This window comes from Zootoca vivipara, chromosome 3 (genome assembly GCF_965207765.1).
Source record: "Zootoca vivipara chromosome 3, rZooViv2.hap1.1, whole genome shotgun sequence".
Classification (NCBI taxonomy): domain Eukaryota; kingdom Metazoa; phylum Chordata; class Lepidosauria; order Squamata; family Lacertidae; genus Zootoca; species Zootoca vivipara.
The window spans coordinates 102,472,845-102,488,040 of record NC_142586.1 but is presented as its reverse complement, the minus strand read 5'-3'; the positions used below and the strand labels follow the sequence as shown (position 1 = coordinate 102,488,040).

The 15,196-nt window shown below is 47.1% G+C and overlaps 2 protein-coding genes across 9 annotated transcripts in view; one reads left to right on the top strand and one right to left on the bottom strand.

The window, feature by feature from the left end:
* PPP2R5D (protein phosphatase 2 regulatory subunit B'delta) overlaps window positions 1-9,091 on the top strand; it is a 57,394-nt gene extending 48,303 nt beyond the window's left edge. For 2 of the 4 annotated variants that reach the window (XM_035111121.3, XM_088666780.1), the window contains exons 15-16: window positions 1,591-1,707; window positions 4,666-9,091. In XM_035111121.3, the coding sequence (XP_034967012.3) occupies window positions 1,591-1,707; window positions 4,666-4,803 (255 nt within the window). In that variant the 3' untranslated portion in view covers window positions 4,804-9,091. The remainder of the gene's footprint in view (window positions 1-1,590; window positions 1,708-4,665) is intronic. The other 2 variants (XM_035111123.3, XM_088666781.1) reach the window with 1 other exon arrangement.
* Window positions 8,972-14,233, bottom strand: MEA1 (male-enhanced antigen 1). Of its 5 annotated transcripts, none has more exons than XM_088666784.1 (5): window positions 14,069-14,233; window positions 13,823-13,874; window positions 12,261-12,540; window positions 12,042-12,138; window positions 8,972-9,667 (listed from the first exon to the last, which is right to left on the bottom strand). In XM_088666784.1, exons 3-5 carry the CDS (start codon window positions 12,528-12,530, stop codon window positions 9,504-9,506), a joined length of 531 nt encoding a protein of 176 aa, XP_088522910.1. In that variant the 5' UTR covers window positions 12,531-12,540; window positions 13,823-13,874; window positions 14,069-14,233; the 3' UTR covers window positions 8,972-9,503. The 5 variants fall into 5 exon arrangements, with proteins under 5 accessions (XP_088522910.1, XP_088522909.1, XP_088522911.1 ...); XM_088666783.1 differs by having other exon boundaries at window positions 14,166-14,233; XM_088666785.1 differs by lacking the exon at window positions 13,823-13,874.
* Between the last annotated feature and the right edge of the window lie 963 nt (window positions 14,234-15,196).

Here is a 15,196-nt window from a genome sequence, read left to right as displayed (position 1 = left end):
TAGCATCAAGAAAACATAATTAGGGAACAGCGCAGCCTGAAGATGATCTTCTGTGCCCTTTTGCATGTTACTCATCGGAAGCTCCTTATATCTGCTAGTGGCTCCCTCGAAACTCGAGTAACATAAAAGAGGGCTCTTTCTTCTCACCATCAGTGAGGCCAGGCCAGGAAATACTCTGTTGCAGGGCCCTGGGAGAACCTGTGGCCCTCCAGATATTGTGGGGCTCCCAACTCTCATCATCCTTGAACTTTCTTGGCTGGGGCTGATGGGATATGGAGTCTCACCAGATCTGGAGGGGTCACAGGTTCCTGGCTCCTGCTTTATAAGCCATCTGTGTCAGAAGGAGCGTGCTTTAGGAAAGATTCGAAATGCTCAGTGCTCATCTGTGTGCTACTCAGTTTTAAAGCCCTGTGGTTTTAAAAAGCGCGACACTTTACAAATCAGGTAGGGAAGCCAAATTGATACGTTCTGCCTTAGGGAGGAATTCAGTGTCATACATTCCCTCAGAACAAGCATTTCAGCTTCCAGATGAAACAAACCTCCCCCCCCCAGATGCACTGTTCTTGGGGTCCTGTCAACCCCCCCACCAAGCCAGTTTGTGGGAAGGGGGGAAGAGATGGGAAAGGCCCTGTTGCGCAAGCACAAGTCCTTGCGAGGGCTTCTGCTGGCAGGACTTTGTAGTGGAATTCCCCCCAATTTTTGGAGTGACTCCCATAGTTTTTTAAAATAAATACGAAATTTTAAATGAAGGAATATTTTATAGTTCTGCTCTTGTAGTAGGAACATAGGATGCTATCTTACACTGGCATTGGTCTGATCCCCACAGCAGAAGGGCTCTCCATCGCTCAGTGGTTAGAGCACTTGCTTTGCATGCAGAAGGCCCTGGGTTCAATCCTCTGCATTGCCAGGAGTCTCTTGCTTGAAACTCTGGAGAGCTGCAGCCAGTCTGTGCGGAGCTGGATGTCTCGCTCAGTAGAACGCATTTTGTTTCCTTGCATCTAGAATCTGTATAGTAAATCCTCAGTATTAATTCCAGTAGGGCCTCATGCACCTCTGCACTTCCCCCCTTTAAGCCAAAGCTTCCTGAAGATAGGAACAACAACAACAACAACAAAATAATAATGGTTAGCAACTCTTATCTTAATGTAAAGCGGCTGTGGTGATATTAAAAAACAAGAGTTTTCACCACTTTGGGGTCATTTAGACCTCTCAGTACCTTGGACACGCTGCATTTTATAATCCACTCTAATCGGAGTTTGACACCAATGCCATTTTGACAAAACAAAACTCAGAAAGCCGGGGGGGGGGGGGAGAGAGAGAGAGAGAGAGAGAGAGAGAGAGAGAGAGAGAGAGAGAGAGAGAGATCCCACGTGGAAGCTGCAGGGGATCGGGAGAAAAGTTTCAACCTTTTCTAATCCCTTGTGCCATTTTCACAGAAGGGAGAGCGTGAGCTGCAAAGGGTTTTCCCCCTCCTCCCCAGTGCTTTATCACACTTAACCTACATATATATATGTGTTTAAACATTCGGCGTTTCAGTACTTGAGTTGCTGAGCTTGCGTTCCCATTTTTCTATGTGCTGTGTTCTTGCAGTACCCCATGTATTGCGCCCCCCCACCCTTGCCTCCTGTTTATTGCATGGAGACGGAGACCCCCACTGCAGAGGACATACAGCTACTGAAGAAAACGATGGAAACGGAGGCTGTGCAGGTGACTCATCTCTATATCCTCCAGTGGGTCAGGAGTCCTTTCCTGTAATGCGAAAAGCAGAAGGGGTTCTTGGTGGCCAGCAGAACTCCTCGCGAGCAAGCAGCCTCTTCTCCCTAATAAGAGACCTCACCATCTACCTCCAGAGGCAGGCTGTAGGCCTTAAGGCTACCTTCCGCTGTTTCTCTGTGTGAGAGAGGGCAGTGGAGGGGAGGCTGGGCGGGGACTTCATTCCTGGCTCTTAAGTTGTCTTGGGCTCGTTTAGAAGGGGCTGCTGTCAGCCCCAGATTTGAGGGCCTTTGCACACTGCAGCTTGCGGCAGCTCGGACTTGCATGACGTCAATCCCATTGCAGAGTCTTGTGGCACCTTAAAGACTTGACAGATTTGTGGTGGTAGGTCTGTGGTAATTGCTGAGCTAACACCTTGTAAGGAGCCAGGGAGCCAGTCCCAAGAAACAGTCATTGACACCAGTCTGCTAAACGCTGTGGTTGTTTCATACAGATTTAAACAATTGTCGCAGACTGTATTATTATTTTTTGGTCTCATTTTGATCCCACTATGCCAGTTCCCCCAACACATACCTTCCAACTAAGGTTTCACTTCATGCAGCTGACGAAGTGGGCAGTAGCGAACGCCGCAAGTCTTTTAAGGTCCCACAAGACTCGATTGCTTTTGCTACAAGAGACCCAACACGGCTGCCTCTCTGGGAATGTTTGCATGGTGTTAGTTCGCAAAGGATCCGGCCGTTTCTTCATTAAACCACCGCTGAAGTGCAAGCCAAACCTTGCATTTCTCAGCAAGCGGCTATCCCATGCCCTCAGAACTGTCTGCCATGCAAGTGTTATTTTCTGTTAAGAACCCGCACCCCAAAGCCCCGCTAGTGTGTATTTTGCTTGTTTTCAATGTCCTTTCTCAAAAACAGAAAGAAAGAAAGAAAGAAAGAAAGAAAGAAAGAAAGAAAGAAAGAGCAGAAGGGAAGGCAGGAAGGGAGCAGCTAAGCCATCCTTTGGCATGTTGTGTTGGCCAAGTCACATGCTTTCTGTTTCAGCCAGAATAATCATCCCTCCTTGCGGTGTCACACCTTGAACTATGTGGGATAGTGGTGCCTACACAAAATCACAGGGCACTGCAGATCAGCCATGGCCATGTGGTCAGGGCCGGCATGATTGGGCACCCACCAGGATCCTCCCATTAGTGATTGCTGCTTCCCTCCTGGCATACTTGCTCTGCGCCTAAAGATTGCCAGTTCCCCCGTACTCCTCGCCCCAGCCACACCAGCCTCGTTCCCCCAGCTCCCATTCTGCTTACCTTTGCTCCCCGTGCAAATTCCCACACCCAAGTTTGGGAAGCATTGGGAAGAGCTTGCACATCTGTGCTCCTTTGGGACACTACAGAAGTCCCATCCATTGCCAGCCCAACATGCCCACCCCCCACCCCCCCGGCCAGCCCTGTGGCTGTTAGAAGGGAATGCAAACGGGCAGAAAGTACAGCTGCAGAGCTCAATATGCAGAGCTGCGTTATGATGGCAAATGCCAGGCACAGAGTCCCGTTTTGTCCAAGTAAGCATGCTTAACAATCAGGTTAAATGCCTTTGCTCATACGTTAGTGAGTGGGAGCACTGGAGCGCTAATTTCTGAGCCTCAGTGTTCCCACTTTGTGAGACAGGCCTATTAAGCAGAAAACAAAAGATGAAAGAAACAGCACCCTGTATTTCTACCTGATGAAGAAATCTAAGATTCATCAGATGCTTGCAGAATTCTCGGCCTCTGTGTGTGTCACCCACCTGCAAAATAGGATGTCTTCTAGACTGTCTTCTCCACGCTGAATTCTGTTTATGATTTGCCCGCTTTCCCTCTCTCTCTGTTGACCTGTAGCCTGTGGCTTGACTCACTTTCTTAACTTGCCAGCTTTGTGTGCAGCTTTGTTAGTTTCTCATTCCTGGCTGTGGCATTGCTGCTGTCTGCGGTGTGTGGGCTTGACATCATGCATTGCTGGAATGGCTTGGTGGATGATGCTTTGCAAGGAAGCGCAAAGGCTGCATAGCACCGCTTGGGGAACCCTTTTCAGCCAGAGTGCCACTTTCCCTTCTGGGCAGCCTCCTGGCACCCACACACCATTGGTGGGCGGGGCTAGAGGCAAAACTGGGCGGAGCAATGAACACAAATTTCACCTTCATACAGCAGGCTAGTTTCCACACCCTCTCATATACCCATCTCTGTCCTCACGTCATCCAGGCATAAACACTTAGGAGTAGGGGTCAAAGCAGGGCTGGTGAGAGGTGCAGCTTGAGGGAGAGCCCCAAGGGTCACATAGAAAGGCCTAGAAACTTAGCCAAACAGGGATTTTTGCACTGGTTTTCTTTTATTTGTCTATTATTCATTTCAAGAGGTGGCTAAGCCCAGACGGTGCTCCAGTAGGCAGCATCAAGAGGGCACACAAACCCTAGGGCTGGCTCCATGGCTAGGATCAGCTTGGCCCTGACCTCCAGGAAACTCTCTAAAGTAGGCCAGGCTTTGCCAGCCTGTCACCCTCAAGAGCCAGTGTGGTGTAGTGGTTAAGAGCGGTAGACTCGTAATCTGGGGAACCGGGTTCGCATCTCCGCTCCTCCACATGCAGCTGCTGGGTGACCTTGGGCTAGTCACACTTCTCTGAAGTCTCTCAGCCCCACTCACCTCACAGAGTGTTTGTTGTGGGGGAGGAAGGGAAAGGAGAATGTTAGCAGCTTTGAGACTCCTTTGGGGAGTGATAAAGCGGGATATCAAATCCAAACTCTTCTTCTTCTTCTCCTCTTCTCTGGCTGGCTGGGGTTGATGGAAGTTGTAGTCCAAATGGGCCGGAGGGTGCCCGGTTGGCAAAGATGGTAGTAGACCCAGCCCCCCAGAGAGGAGGGCCAGGCCAGGAGGAGTCGCACCACTCCCAGAAGCAGCCTCTGCTAACTTCTTGCGGGATCTTGTGCCTAGATGCTGAAAGACATAAAGAAGGAGAAGGTTCTGCTGCGTCGGAAATCGGAGCTTCCCCAGGACGTCTACACCATAAAGGCCCTGGAAGCGCACAAGAGAGCGGAAGAATTCCTCACCTCGAGCCAGGAGGCGCTCTGACGGGCTAGGGAGCCCCTGGAGGGAACACAGAAATGCACTTTGTTCTGATGTATAACTAGGGAATGAACATGGTGAGCTGTGCCTGTCCTCCGCTCCATTCTCATTCTTTCAGGTTAGATTTGATTTTACATTGTACCTCATATCCCCCACGACACTGTCACTTCCTCCTGCTTTTTCCTGTTTACAAAGCTGTTTTTTGTGTGCACGTGTGAAAGGGAGCCTAGCCCCATCCATGAGGGGGTCATTCCACACAAGGGTCATCCCTGCTCCTCCTCCTCCTGTTCCCCCCCCTCTCCCCACCAATCTATTCCAGTCCCAGGACCAAAGCATCGAGAGTTCAGCTGCAAACTTACAGCAGCCTTAGCCCGAGCTGGCGCCCTGCAGATGTTCTGGACCACAAATCCCATCAGGTAGTCCCGAACATCTGGAAGGCACCAGATGGTCAAAGGCTGGTGCTACAGTAATAATTCACTACAGCCCCCCTAGCACTTGTTTATATCCCCTTTTTTTAATCTACACCCCACACAATGATAAGGTCTGAAGAACGGAACATATTATGTGAAACTGGCAGAGCTGCTCACTACAGTCCAGCTTCCTAGGGATCAAGGCAGGCTTGTTCCTTGGGGACCAAGCTAGATTTAGGAACATAGTTTTGCTTCCCCCCCCCCTCCCGGGGATAAATGGCTAATTAGAGAGTACCGATTTGATTTATATGGACAATGGTCACTGGCTTTTTTGTTGGGTTCTGTGCAAGGATGTAAACATTGTGTATGTGTGTCAGTGTAAGAAAGAGATCATGAATGCAAATGGAGGGTGAGTCAGGCAAATTTACAATTTGTTCTATTTGCACTCCCCCCCCCCCCAATGGCACAATGGCAGCCTTAGAGTTCTAGGTCTGGCCTGTGCTTTTTGCTGCTCGATCATTTGGATTGTCCGTCCCAAATACAGACTAGTTATTGATCTACACATTTACCGCACAAGAGCCTCCCTTATGAACTGGTCGGCTTCTCTCTCTGCAGTTTCAGCTAGAACTGGAGCGAGATTTGACGCAGATTCTCCTACTTATGCCAACCTCCCTTTCTCCACTGTTGGTTTCTAAGCTTGGGAGAATGCTGGGTGAATTGCTTCCTGACTTAAGTTCACAGTACACAAACAGCTTTGTAAGCATTTTTCATATTGGGAACAAGGGCGGGAGGGGACTTAACTGCACAAGCCAGGGAACACCTGTTGCTGTTTTCTTAATAGGGATCTGCACTTCGTTTGCTTGGGGGGGACTAAGCCTCAGTGTGCTCAAGTTCATTTCAGCCGTTCTAGTTCCATGGGCCTCACCTTGGAAAGTCTCGGAGCAAGAGATAGCAAAGGCTCATTTTAGGGTGGTAGCCGGAGAGGATTATCCCATTTCCCATAAGCTATAGGTTTTAGCTTGTGAGCCACTGACTCAAATCCCCTGCTCAATGCAAGCAATCCAGAGCTAGAGTGTGCTAGAGGTGGCCATCCAACAGCAACTCGTGGAGTTCCTGTAAGGGTCAGCCTTCCATACCTATAGGTAATTGTCAAACTGCTCTTACCTTCGCAATTTTTCTCCTATTAGTGAACCAAAATATACCCTCCTGTATTTTAAGGCCATAAGAGCTACTCTTGCCTTCCAGGGGCAGAAAAGGACAAATGGTGGCCTTCTTTGTGATAGCTTTTCAGGTATTTCAAGTGCTAGCATGTCCGCCTTCAGTCTTTTCTTCTGCAGCTGTAACATTCCCTGTTCCTTTAATGTATCCTTACGAGACTTGTTTTCTATAGTTGACCACGTTTGTTGGCCTCCGCTTAATCCAGTTGTCTATATCAGGGGTTCCATGGACCGCCAGTGGTCCAGGAGAAATGTGTTTGAAGAACAATTTGAATTCCATAGAATTCTATACAATTCAAATTGTAGTACAATATGAGAAATAAAAGAAGCAATAAAAAATACAAGTAAAAACCATACAGCATCAAAGCACAGCACGTTACAACAGGCAGAGGAAAATCATTAAGTGGTCTGCCTCAAAGTTGGGGCACCCAGAACTGGACACATTACTCCAGATGTGGTCTGACTTGTGTAGAGTAAAATGGAACTATTACTTCTCATCTAGCCTATATTTAACCAGTTCACCAACAAAAAAAAAAAGACTTTGCCAAATGCTTAGCTGTAATAAAGATAAATTACATCCAGAGCATTCCCACACTCCAAGCTAATGACCCGATCAAAAAAGTCTGAGATTCTTGACAAATCCATTTTGACTTCAACTAATTGTTATCAAGATTGTGTATATATATATATATATAATTTGTTCTAGTATCATAGTCAGACTGACCAGTCTATGATTTCCTAGATATTTCTTTTTGCAAAGTGGAGCAACATTTGCTTGTCTCCAGTCCTGTAATGCCTCACAACCATTCTCCAGGATTTTTTCAATTAGCGCTTCTGCAAGTAAACTAGTGACTTCTTTCAGTACTCCACGATGTGATCTGTATGCCCTGAAGCCTTGAACTCCATTTGAGGTAGCTAGGTAGTTTCCTGACCAACTCCTTATTATACTTGAATTAGCTTCATATGCTGCCATTGTTTACAGATTGCTGATTGAATTTCAGAATCATGGGAGGTCACAAAAGGGGAGGACCCTCATTCCTAATCAATTCCCCATCAACCTTCTGTTTTATGAATTCTGACTTGCATTTCCCCACCTCAGATTCTAGGTTCCAGTCTTCTCCAATTAATTTAAGGCTGTAAGTCCAAGTACGGGTATCTGAAGAAGTGTGCATGCACACGAAAGCTCATACCCATGACAAACTTAGTTGGTCTCTAAGGTGCTACTGGAAGGAATTTTTTTTTATTTAGTCCAAGTACACTCACTCAGAAGTAAATCCCATTGAAAGCAGTGAGGCAACCATAGGGTGCAGAAGGTTCAGAATGCAAGCCTCTTTCTCCAGTCTACATCACACTTTAAATCTTCATACGCTGTATTGCATTATCTACACACCTGCTTCACTTCTGTTGTGTTTCTCCCTATTTCTTCTGTACCTAGATTAATTTTGTCCCAAGTTTCCTAAAACCCAGTTTCATAGATCTGCCTGCATCTCACTGAAGGTACCCACTTTCCTGTACTGGTAACTGATCTGCACCGTTGCTTTTCTGAATTTGCCAGTTAGTTTGGAAAGGAAGGTGAGGCACAGCTGACAACAAGCTATTAGTACTCTGACATCCAGCCCATCAATCAATCATAGCTCCTCCACTATCTGCTGCCAAAAATATTTTCAATACCTATTGAAGATGCTCTGGCTGACTGGTGAACAGTTTCTCTGAACACTAAAGCCCTTCTTTGAGTGAGACCTGCTTAAACCTCTTGCCATGTGCCAACTGAAGCAACAGATGGGAAGCAGGAAACCATGATACAAAAGGGAAGGGGGAGTTCTGATTTAATGTATTTGCCTGTCTTTTCAGTGGTAGAATTGAATAGGAACCAGAATGAACTGAGTAGCCACTGGGCTTCAAGTGTAGCTGCTGGAGGGACGATGTTGACTTGGAGCTCTTCTAAAGCAAAGTGCAATTCAGTCAATTTGTGCCCCCACCCCACCCCCACCCAAGGCTGGGCTCTGCAGACGAGAACTATAGGGCACATTCCCCCACCCAGCCCCATACACAACACAGCCCTTCTCTGCCTGCTGGAGTTCTGCATTGGTGGAGCAGGGCTGCAATTGAGCATCATGTGCTGTATGACTTAGATGTAAATATAGCCTCTGTCTAATCTTTGTTTGGGGTCAGGGAACTTGTGTTTGGTACCTAACATTAAAGTTTAGTTTGCTGCCAATTCATTCCGGTGTCCTATATATCTTAACAGGGATGGGGAGAAGCTGTGTGAGAAAGGGGGCGAAAGAACTACCGCCTCTAGCCAAAACAAGCACCTCAAGCACACGGCTTCAGGTCACTATTCACTTTAATCCAGCTCTACTTAAAAAAAAAACCCTTGTGTTTCTCCCACTTTGCTTGTATACCTTCCCTACTTTTTACATGGACAGGGTTGGAGCTGCCTCTTTCACTTCTTACATAGCCCCTTCTCAAAGGGTATTGGGGGGGCAAGCAAAACTTAAGTGATGCATTCACTCTCTGGACACAAGTATTAAGCTGCTTTACAGTTCATTATGTACATATGGTGTACTTTATTTTCAGTAGAGTATTACATAGTATGACAGTGTTGGATTTTGTACAGATGTCCCTGTATGTACAGAACTAAATAAAATGGATCTCTTGAAAAGATGACACGCTGGACTCCACCTCATGGCCATGTTTAGCTCTTTAGCCCATGTGTCACTTGGAATAAGGGAGTGGGGCTGGTGAGGGAGAGAGTATAAACAGCAGGGCTAGAATCATGCATGTCGAAGGGCGATTTCATGAGATGGTTATTTCTCCTAGAGGCTTCTCCCTCTCCCCAAGCTTAGGAAAACAGCCTGATATCACTAGCACCACCACTCAAGTAGCTATGACTGGGCGTTACAAAAAAAACCACAACAACCCCAAACCCTTATGAATTAAGCCATATTTTCAATGCGACAAGGTGAACACAGAGTTTCAATGCTGGTGAAAGATAAATATCTAACCCAACCAGTTCAGAGACAAGGGTTTAAAGTGCAGCACTTCATGTTTAGCTCTTTCAGCTGGAGGCAAGGATCCTTCACTTCCATTCTGGCTTGGGGCTGCTCTGGCTCTGCCGGGCTTGCAGGGTTCGCTGCACCATATCCTGCCACTGGTCGTCCGAGATTTCGTTGGCCCACGCAGGGATTCCAAGCGTGGGGAGCTTGATTCCGGCCATAGTCCTTTTCACCAGCTCCACGTGTTCTAGAGTCAAAGACAGCCGAGGAATGAGAGGGGGGCAGCACAAAAGGAAACCAGCCGCCCAACACCACACACCTCAAGACTCAACACAACTCCTTTCCAAGGATTTCCGTATTCATGCAGTACTCAATCTGTGAATAGATCAAGGAGGCAGCTCATCCAAGGTAGCAAGCAACCCAGGTTTACCTGGGGGGGGGAGGAGTGAGGGACGCATTTATGGGTCCATGGTAAGCTTGAACTAGGGACTGGATAGCCAAAAACAATTGCTGCCGCCCCACAAATCTTATGAACAAGAGAGGCCACCATAGCATATAGCCAACCCACAAACAGAGTTACCAGGCAAAACTGTGCAGCCGATAAGACACTAGTATCAGACAAGTGCTAAAACTGAATGGGAAGAATGGAGAGAGAAATGCCATGAAAGCTAGAGGACACTGTGTGTTTGGACCTGAGGAAGGAGAAGCCAGGTTTAGACCCAATAGCCCTGCAAGTAGACTAGGTTGAGAGGGTAGTGATGTGTGGCCTTTATATAGCACTTAATCATAAAAGGGGTCATGAACAGAGGTCAAATAACCCCTCTGCCACCTTGCACTTTATGTGGGCTACATGGTGCTATTGTTAGGTGGATTTGTAGCTGGTTGGCAGACCAAGGCCAGAGGGTTATCACCAATGGTTCCTTGTCCTCCTGGAAAAAAGTGATAAGTGGTGTGCTGCAAGGTTCTGTCCCAGGCCTGGTTGGTGTTCATCATCTTTATAAATGACTTTGATGAAGGAATGGAGGAAAAGCTCATCAAAGTTGTACATGACACCAAACTGAGAAGAGCATGTAATGCCTCAGAAGACAGAATCAGGATTCAAGAGGATCTTAACTGATTGGAGAACAGGACCAAAAATCATGAAAAGCAGTTCAATAGGAACTGGCAAAATGAATTACAGTATGAAAATATAATAATAATAATAATAATAATAATAATAATAATAATAATAATAATAATTCCATTTATACCCTGTCCTCCCCAGCCAAAACTGGGCTCAGGGCGGCTAACACTAGATATAGAACAATTGATTAAGATAGAACTTAAAAAGAAGATTAAATACAACATTAAAATTAAAATGCAGCCTCATAAGAAAAGGGAAAGTTGGGTCCAGGCCAAAGGCCAGGTGGAACAACTCTCTCTTACAGGCCCTGTGGAAAGAAATCAGGTCCCGCAGGGCCCTGGTCTCAAGAGCGTTCCACCAGGTTGGAGCCAGTGTTGAAAAGGCCCTGGTTCTAGTTGTGGCTAATCTGGCTTCCTTCGGGCCCGGGACCTCTAGGGTGTTACTATTTATGGACTTTAAGGTCCTCGGCAGGGCATACCAGGAGAGGTGGTCCCGTAAGTACGAGGGTCCTAGGCCATGAAGGGCTTTGAAGGTCAAAACCAGTACCTTAAATCTGACCCTGTACTCTACCGGGAGCCAGTGCAGCTGGAAAAGCACTGGGTGAATATGCTCCCATGGCAGGGGCCCCGTGAGGAGCCTCACTACAGCATTCTGCACCTGCTGGAGTCTCTGGGACAGCTTCAAGGGCAGCCCTGCGTAAAGCGAATTACAGTAGTCAAGCCAGGACTTGTAAGGTTCTACACTTAGGAATAATCAGATGCGCAAATACAGGATCAGCGGCACCTGGCTTGACACAGCAGTGCATGTGAAAAGGATCTAGGCGTCCTAGTAGATCAAGGGAAGTAACAGGACTACTCTATTGTGCCTTGGTCAGATCCCACTTGGGAGTACTGTGCCCAGTACTGGGCACTACAGTTTAAGAAGAAGTTAAGGGTTGGGTATGCTTAGCCTGGAAAAGTGAAGACTGAGAGGTGATATGGTAGCCATCTTTGGATATCTGAAGGGCTGTCACATGGAGGAGGAAGCATGCTTGTTTTCTGCTGTTCCAGAAGGTAGGACCTGAGCCAATGGATTCAAGGTACAAGAAAGGAGATTCCAACTAAACAGAAATAACTTCAAGATGGTAAGAGCTGTTCATCGGTGGAACCGACTACCTTGGCAGGTAGTTTCAATTGAAGTTTTTAAGCAGAGGTCAGATGGCCATCTGTAAGGGATTCTTTATTTGTGATTCCTGCATTGCAGGGGGTTAGACAAGAAGACCTTTGGGATCCTTTCCAACTCTACAATTCTACGTAGGAATGGCAGAAATGTGATTTAGAGGTTATGGAACAGGTTAGAGACCTAGAGAATATAATCGCAAGCCTTAAAAAAGGCAGAATGGAAAAAATAACATGGGCTGAACATGGCAGGACTTGCAGACACCAAGTTCTAAGGCTGGCAATTCTCTCTGGAGACTGTGAAGACTAAAATAAATAAAGCTGCTTCAATATTATGTTACCTGGATCCATAGGGATAGAGCTGTGAGAGTTTTGAGCTGCAGATCCCTCCTCCTCATCGCTGTCCACAGGTGGGTCAGGCAGATGCAGTCTCATTGCCTGCATGCAGTGCATAAAGCCATTACAAGCATTAAGCATAGCACAAAGGCATGCTCATGCAAGAATCTGTGGCCCCGCCTTTAGGAACCCCAGGACACATACTTGAAACAAAACTGTGCTACCTGAAGTCGCTCATTGATATCGGGCGCTGGCTCTGTGCTGGGTTCCGTTTCTTCAGCTGCTGCTAGTCCCTGATCTGGATCTTGATTCAGTGGCTGGTACAAGTAGCCATTACTACCATCTTCCTCCTCCTCTTCAGGTTCTTCACCACTCCACTCCCCAGCAGGTTCAGGGGTTCCATCAGGTGTCTCTTGCAGCCCCAGCTCTTCGTGCTCATTTGGACAGATCCTCTCTGGACCCATTGTCTGTGTAACCACTGGCTCCAAGGCCATGCACTAGGATCTGCAGGGAAAACGTGGAACTTAAATCTCCGCAACAATATTATTGTTTAAAGTTGTATATTTGACTGAGAAATGACTGGGAAAGGAGCATATCCTACAAAGAGATTGCACGAAGTAAGAGCAATAAGCATCCTAAGGCAGAACAGACCTACCTAAGTGAGTCCATTATAGTCAACTTTAGAGCCATCACCACATTTCACATCACATAATATACACTTATGCCACAGAATCATAGTTGGGACTATGAGGATCATCTAGTCCAACCCCACTGCAATGCAGGAATATGCAGCTGTCCCATACGGAGGTTGAACTTGCACCATGTTCTAACCAGCCGAGCTATGTAATGTGATGGGTTTCAGGCTGCCTTTCAGGAAACACCAGGATTCTATGGAAGCTTATCAGGAGCTTCCCAGAAATACAACTTTACCATCACTGCTTTAGTTTTTCCTGCAACGTATACAGGAAAGTGTTGAGTGTTTTTATGTGGCTCAATTCTAGTTTGTCCAGTTACGGCAAAGCTCAATAGCCATGGCTAATGTCAAACCTGCATATGTCACTGTTTCTATAAGCCAGAGATGGAAACCTGCAGCCCTTCAGATGTTGGCAGTCCCACTCATATCGGCCCCAGCCAGCATGACCAATGGTCAGAGATTATGGAAGTTGGAAGTTCAACAATATTGGGAGGGCTGTGGGTTCCCCATCCTTTCTCTAAACAGGGACACTTCTTCAGGGTAAATTAGCTTCCAAGTCCTATATCCCATTTGCCTCTCACCCACATCAGTTGAGGGCCAGGTTTCATAATGCATTAACTAGAGGTAGCTATTCATCTCAGTATCTCGTATTGCCTTCTATGGGACAAATTAATAAGCTGTAATGTGGGACAGGAAACAAAAGAGCTAGGTTTAGGCCCCCTCCATGATCTTCTATGTAACCCAGTGACTGCCCCTCCCATGGAAGAGACTTTAAGAAAGCACTTTAAGACAATGCATAGAATCATAGAGTTGGAAGAGACCACAAAGGCCATCCAGTCCAACCCCCCGCCAAGCAGGAAACACCATCAAAGCATTCTTGAGATATGCCTGTCAAGCCTCTGCTTAAAGACCTCCAAAGAAGGAGACTCCACCACACTGCTTGGTAGCAAATTCCACTGCCATTTAGACCAAACTCACCTATAACCCCTAACAGCGACTCAGTTCTCCAAAGTATTTCTAAAATAATAATAATAATAATAATAATAATAATAATACAATAACACTAACTTGCACCTCCGTAAAGTTACTTGCCTTCAAGATGCCTTTTCGCTTTTGCTGCTACAGAGTAACATGGCTACCCCCCCTGGAAAATAAACAAACTAGCCTTAGGCAGCCCAGGTTCAGGCTCCCCACCCCTACCCACCCCAATGGAAGGATGGACAAAACATGTCTTTCCGGGTTTCTATATGTGCCCGTCGTTATGGACCCTTCAAAACGCACTATAGTGCTGAGCCTTGTTGTCCTCGCCCCCACCACAAAGACCTCCATTTCCCATACCGCCTGCTCCCGCCGTTTCGCACATTGCCCTCAATCGCTGCCTGACGCCCAGCAAACCACAGCCGCACCCGCCACCCAGAGCAACAAGACCCCTTGCCTTCACCCAGAAGGGAGTTCCGCCTTCCCGATCGGAGGCCGATCCCAGCCGCTCAGCCTTCCGGAAAGGACAAGGCGCGCAGGGCCACTGGGAATGACGTCATAGCCATGCGCGACGGGTGGAGCCGTAACTATGGCAGCCTCTTGGGCGAGGTACAGGTCTCCACCACCGCCACCCCGGCCCTCGCCACTCCATTGGCCCCTGGCAGTTCTAAAGTCGACAGGCGGCTGTGTTTGATACGGTCACAAAGCACGTTGGAAGGACTGGCCAATAGCTGCCGCCTTGCGCTTCGTGAAAGCATAAGGCTCGTGCAACAAAAGGCACTCGCCAAATGCATATAGGTAAAACCGTATGTCCAAACCACTTCTTCCTCACCAGGCCAGTTTTTATCCTTTTTAATACCACGGGGAGGTATTAAAGATGTTTCTCTTTTGCACCGTGGAGAATTATGGCAATACCTTTCCCACAGCGCATGCACGTGCACTAGAATTGCCCGACTTCCAGGCTCCAGCAACCTCTGGGGCTCTAAAAGTCAAATCTCTCTTCATGTTAGAGAGGTTGTATATTAAAGGCGCTCATACCCGCACATACACCCTGGGCAAGAAATTCGCTCACCGATTTTGTGACATACCTTTTATTATGGCACTTCATGCAATGCAAGCTGGCTAGAATTTTTTGGTTGCAAGTCGCTCAGAGTTGCCTTGGGCAAGATAAAGCGACTAACAAATGCAATCAATAAATAAATCAATATGACGACGACGATGTTGATGGAGTGAGGGACGAAGCTGCCGGTCATTCTTAGTGTGAGAGGGGTACAGGAACATTGATCCTATTTTTATCTGCGGAAATTTGAAGGTCAGGGTAGAACAGGCATAGTCAAACTTGGCGCTCCAGATGTTTTCGGACTACAACTCCCATCATCCTTAGCTAACAGGACCAGTGATCAGGGATGATGGGAGCTGTAGTCCCAAAACATCTGGAGGGCCTGGTTTGCCTATACCTGCTGTAGAAGATGTAAGGGGTATGTGTTC

What these genes read in the sequence shown, in the direction of transcription:
- MEA1 (XM_088666784.1), bottom strand. Translation starts at nt 12,530, where the DNA reads ATGGCCTTGGAGCCAGTGGTTACACAGACAATGGGTCCAGAGAGGATC. An exon ending in ATATCAATGAGCGACTTCAG is followed by an intron (nt 12,139 to 12,260) that starts GTAGCACAGTTT and finishes CACTGCATGCAG; the next exon opens with GCAATGAGACTGCATCTGCC. An exon ending in CTCTATCCCTATGGATCCAG is followed by an intron (nt 9,668 to 12,041) that starts GTAACATAATAT and finishes CTTTGACTCTAG; the next exon opens with AACACGTGGAGCTGGTGAAA.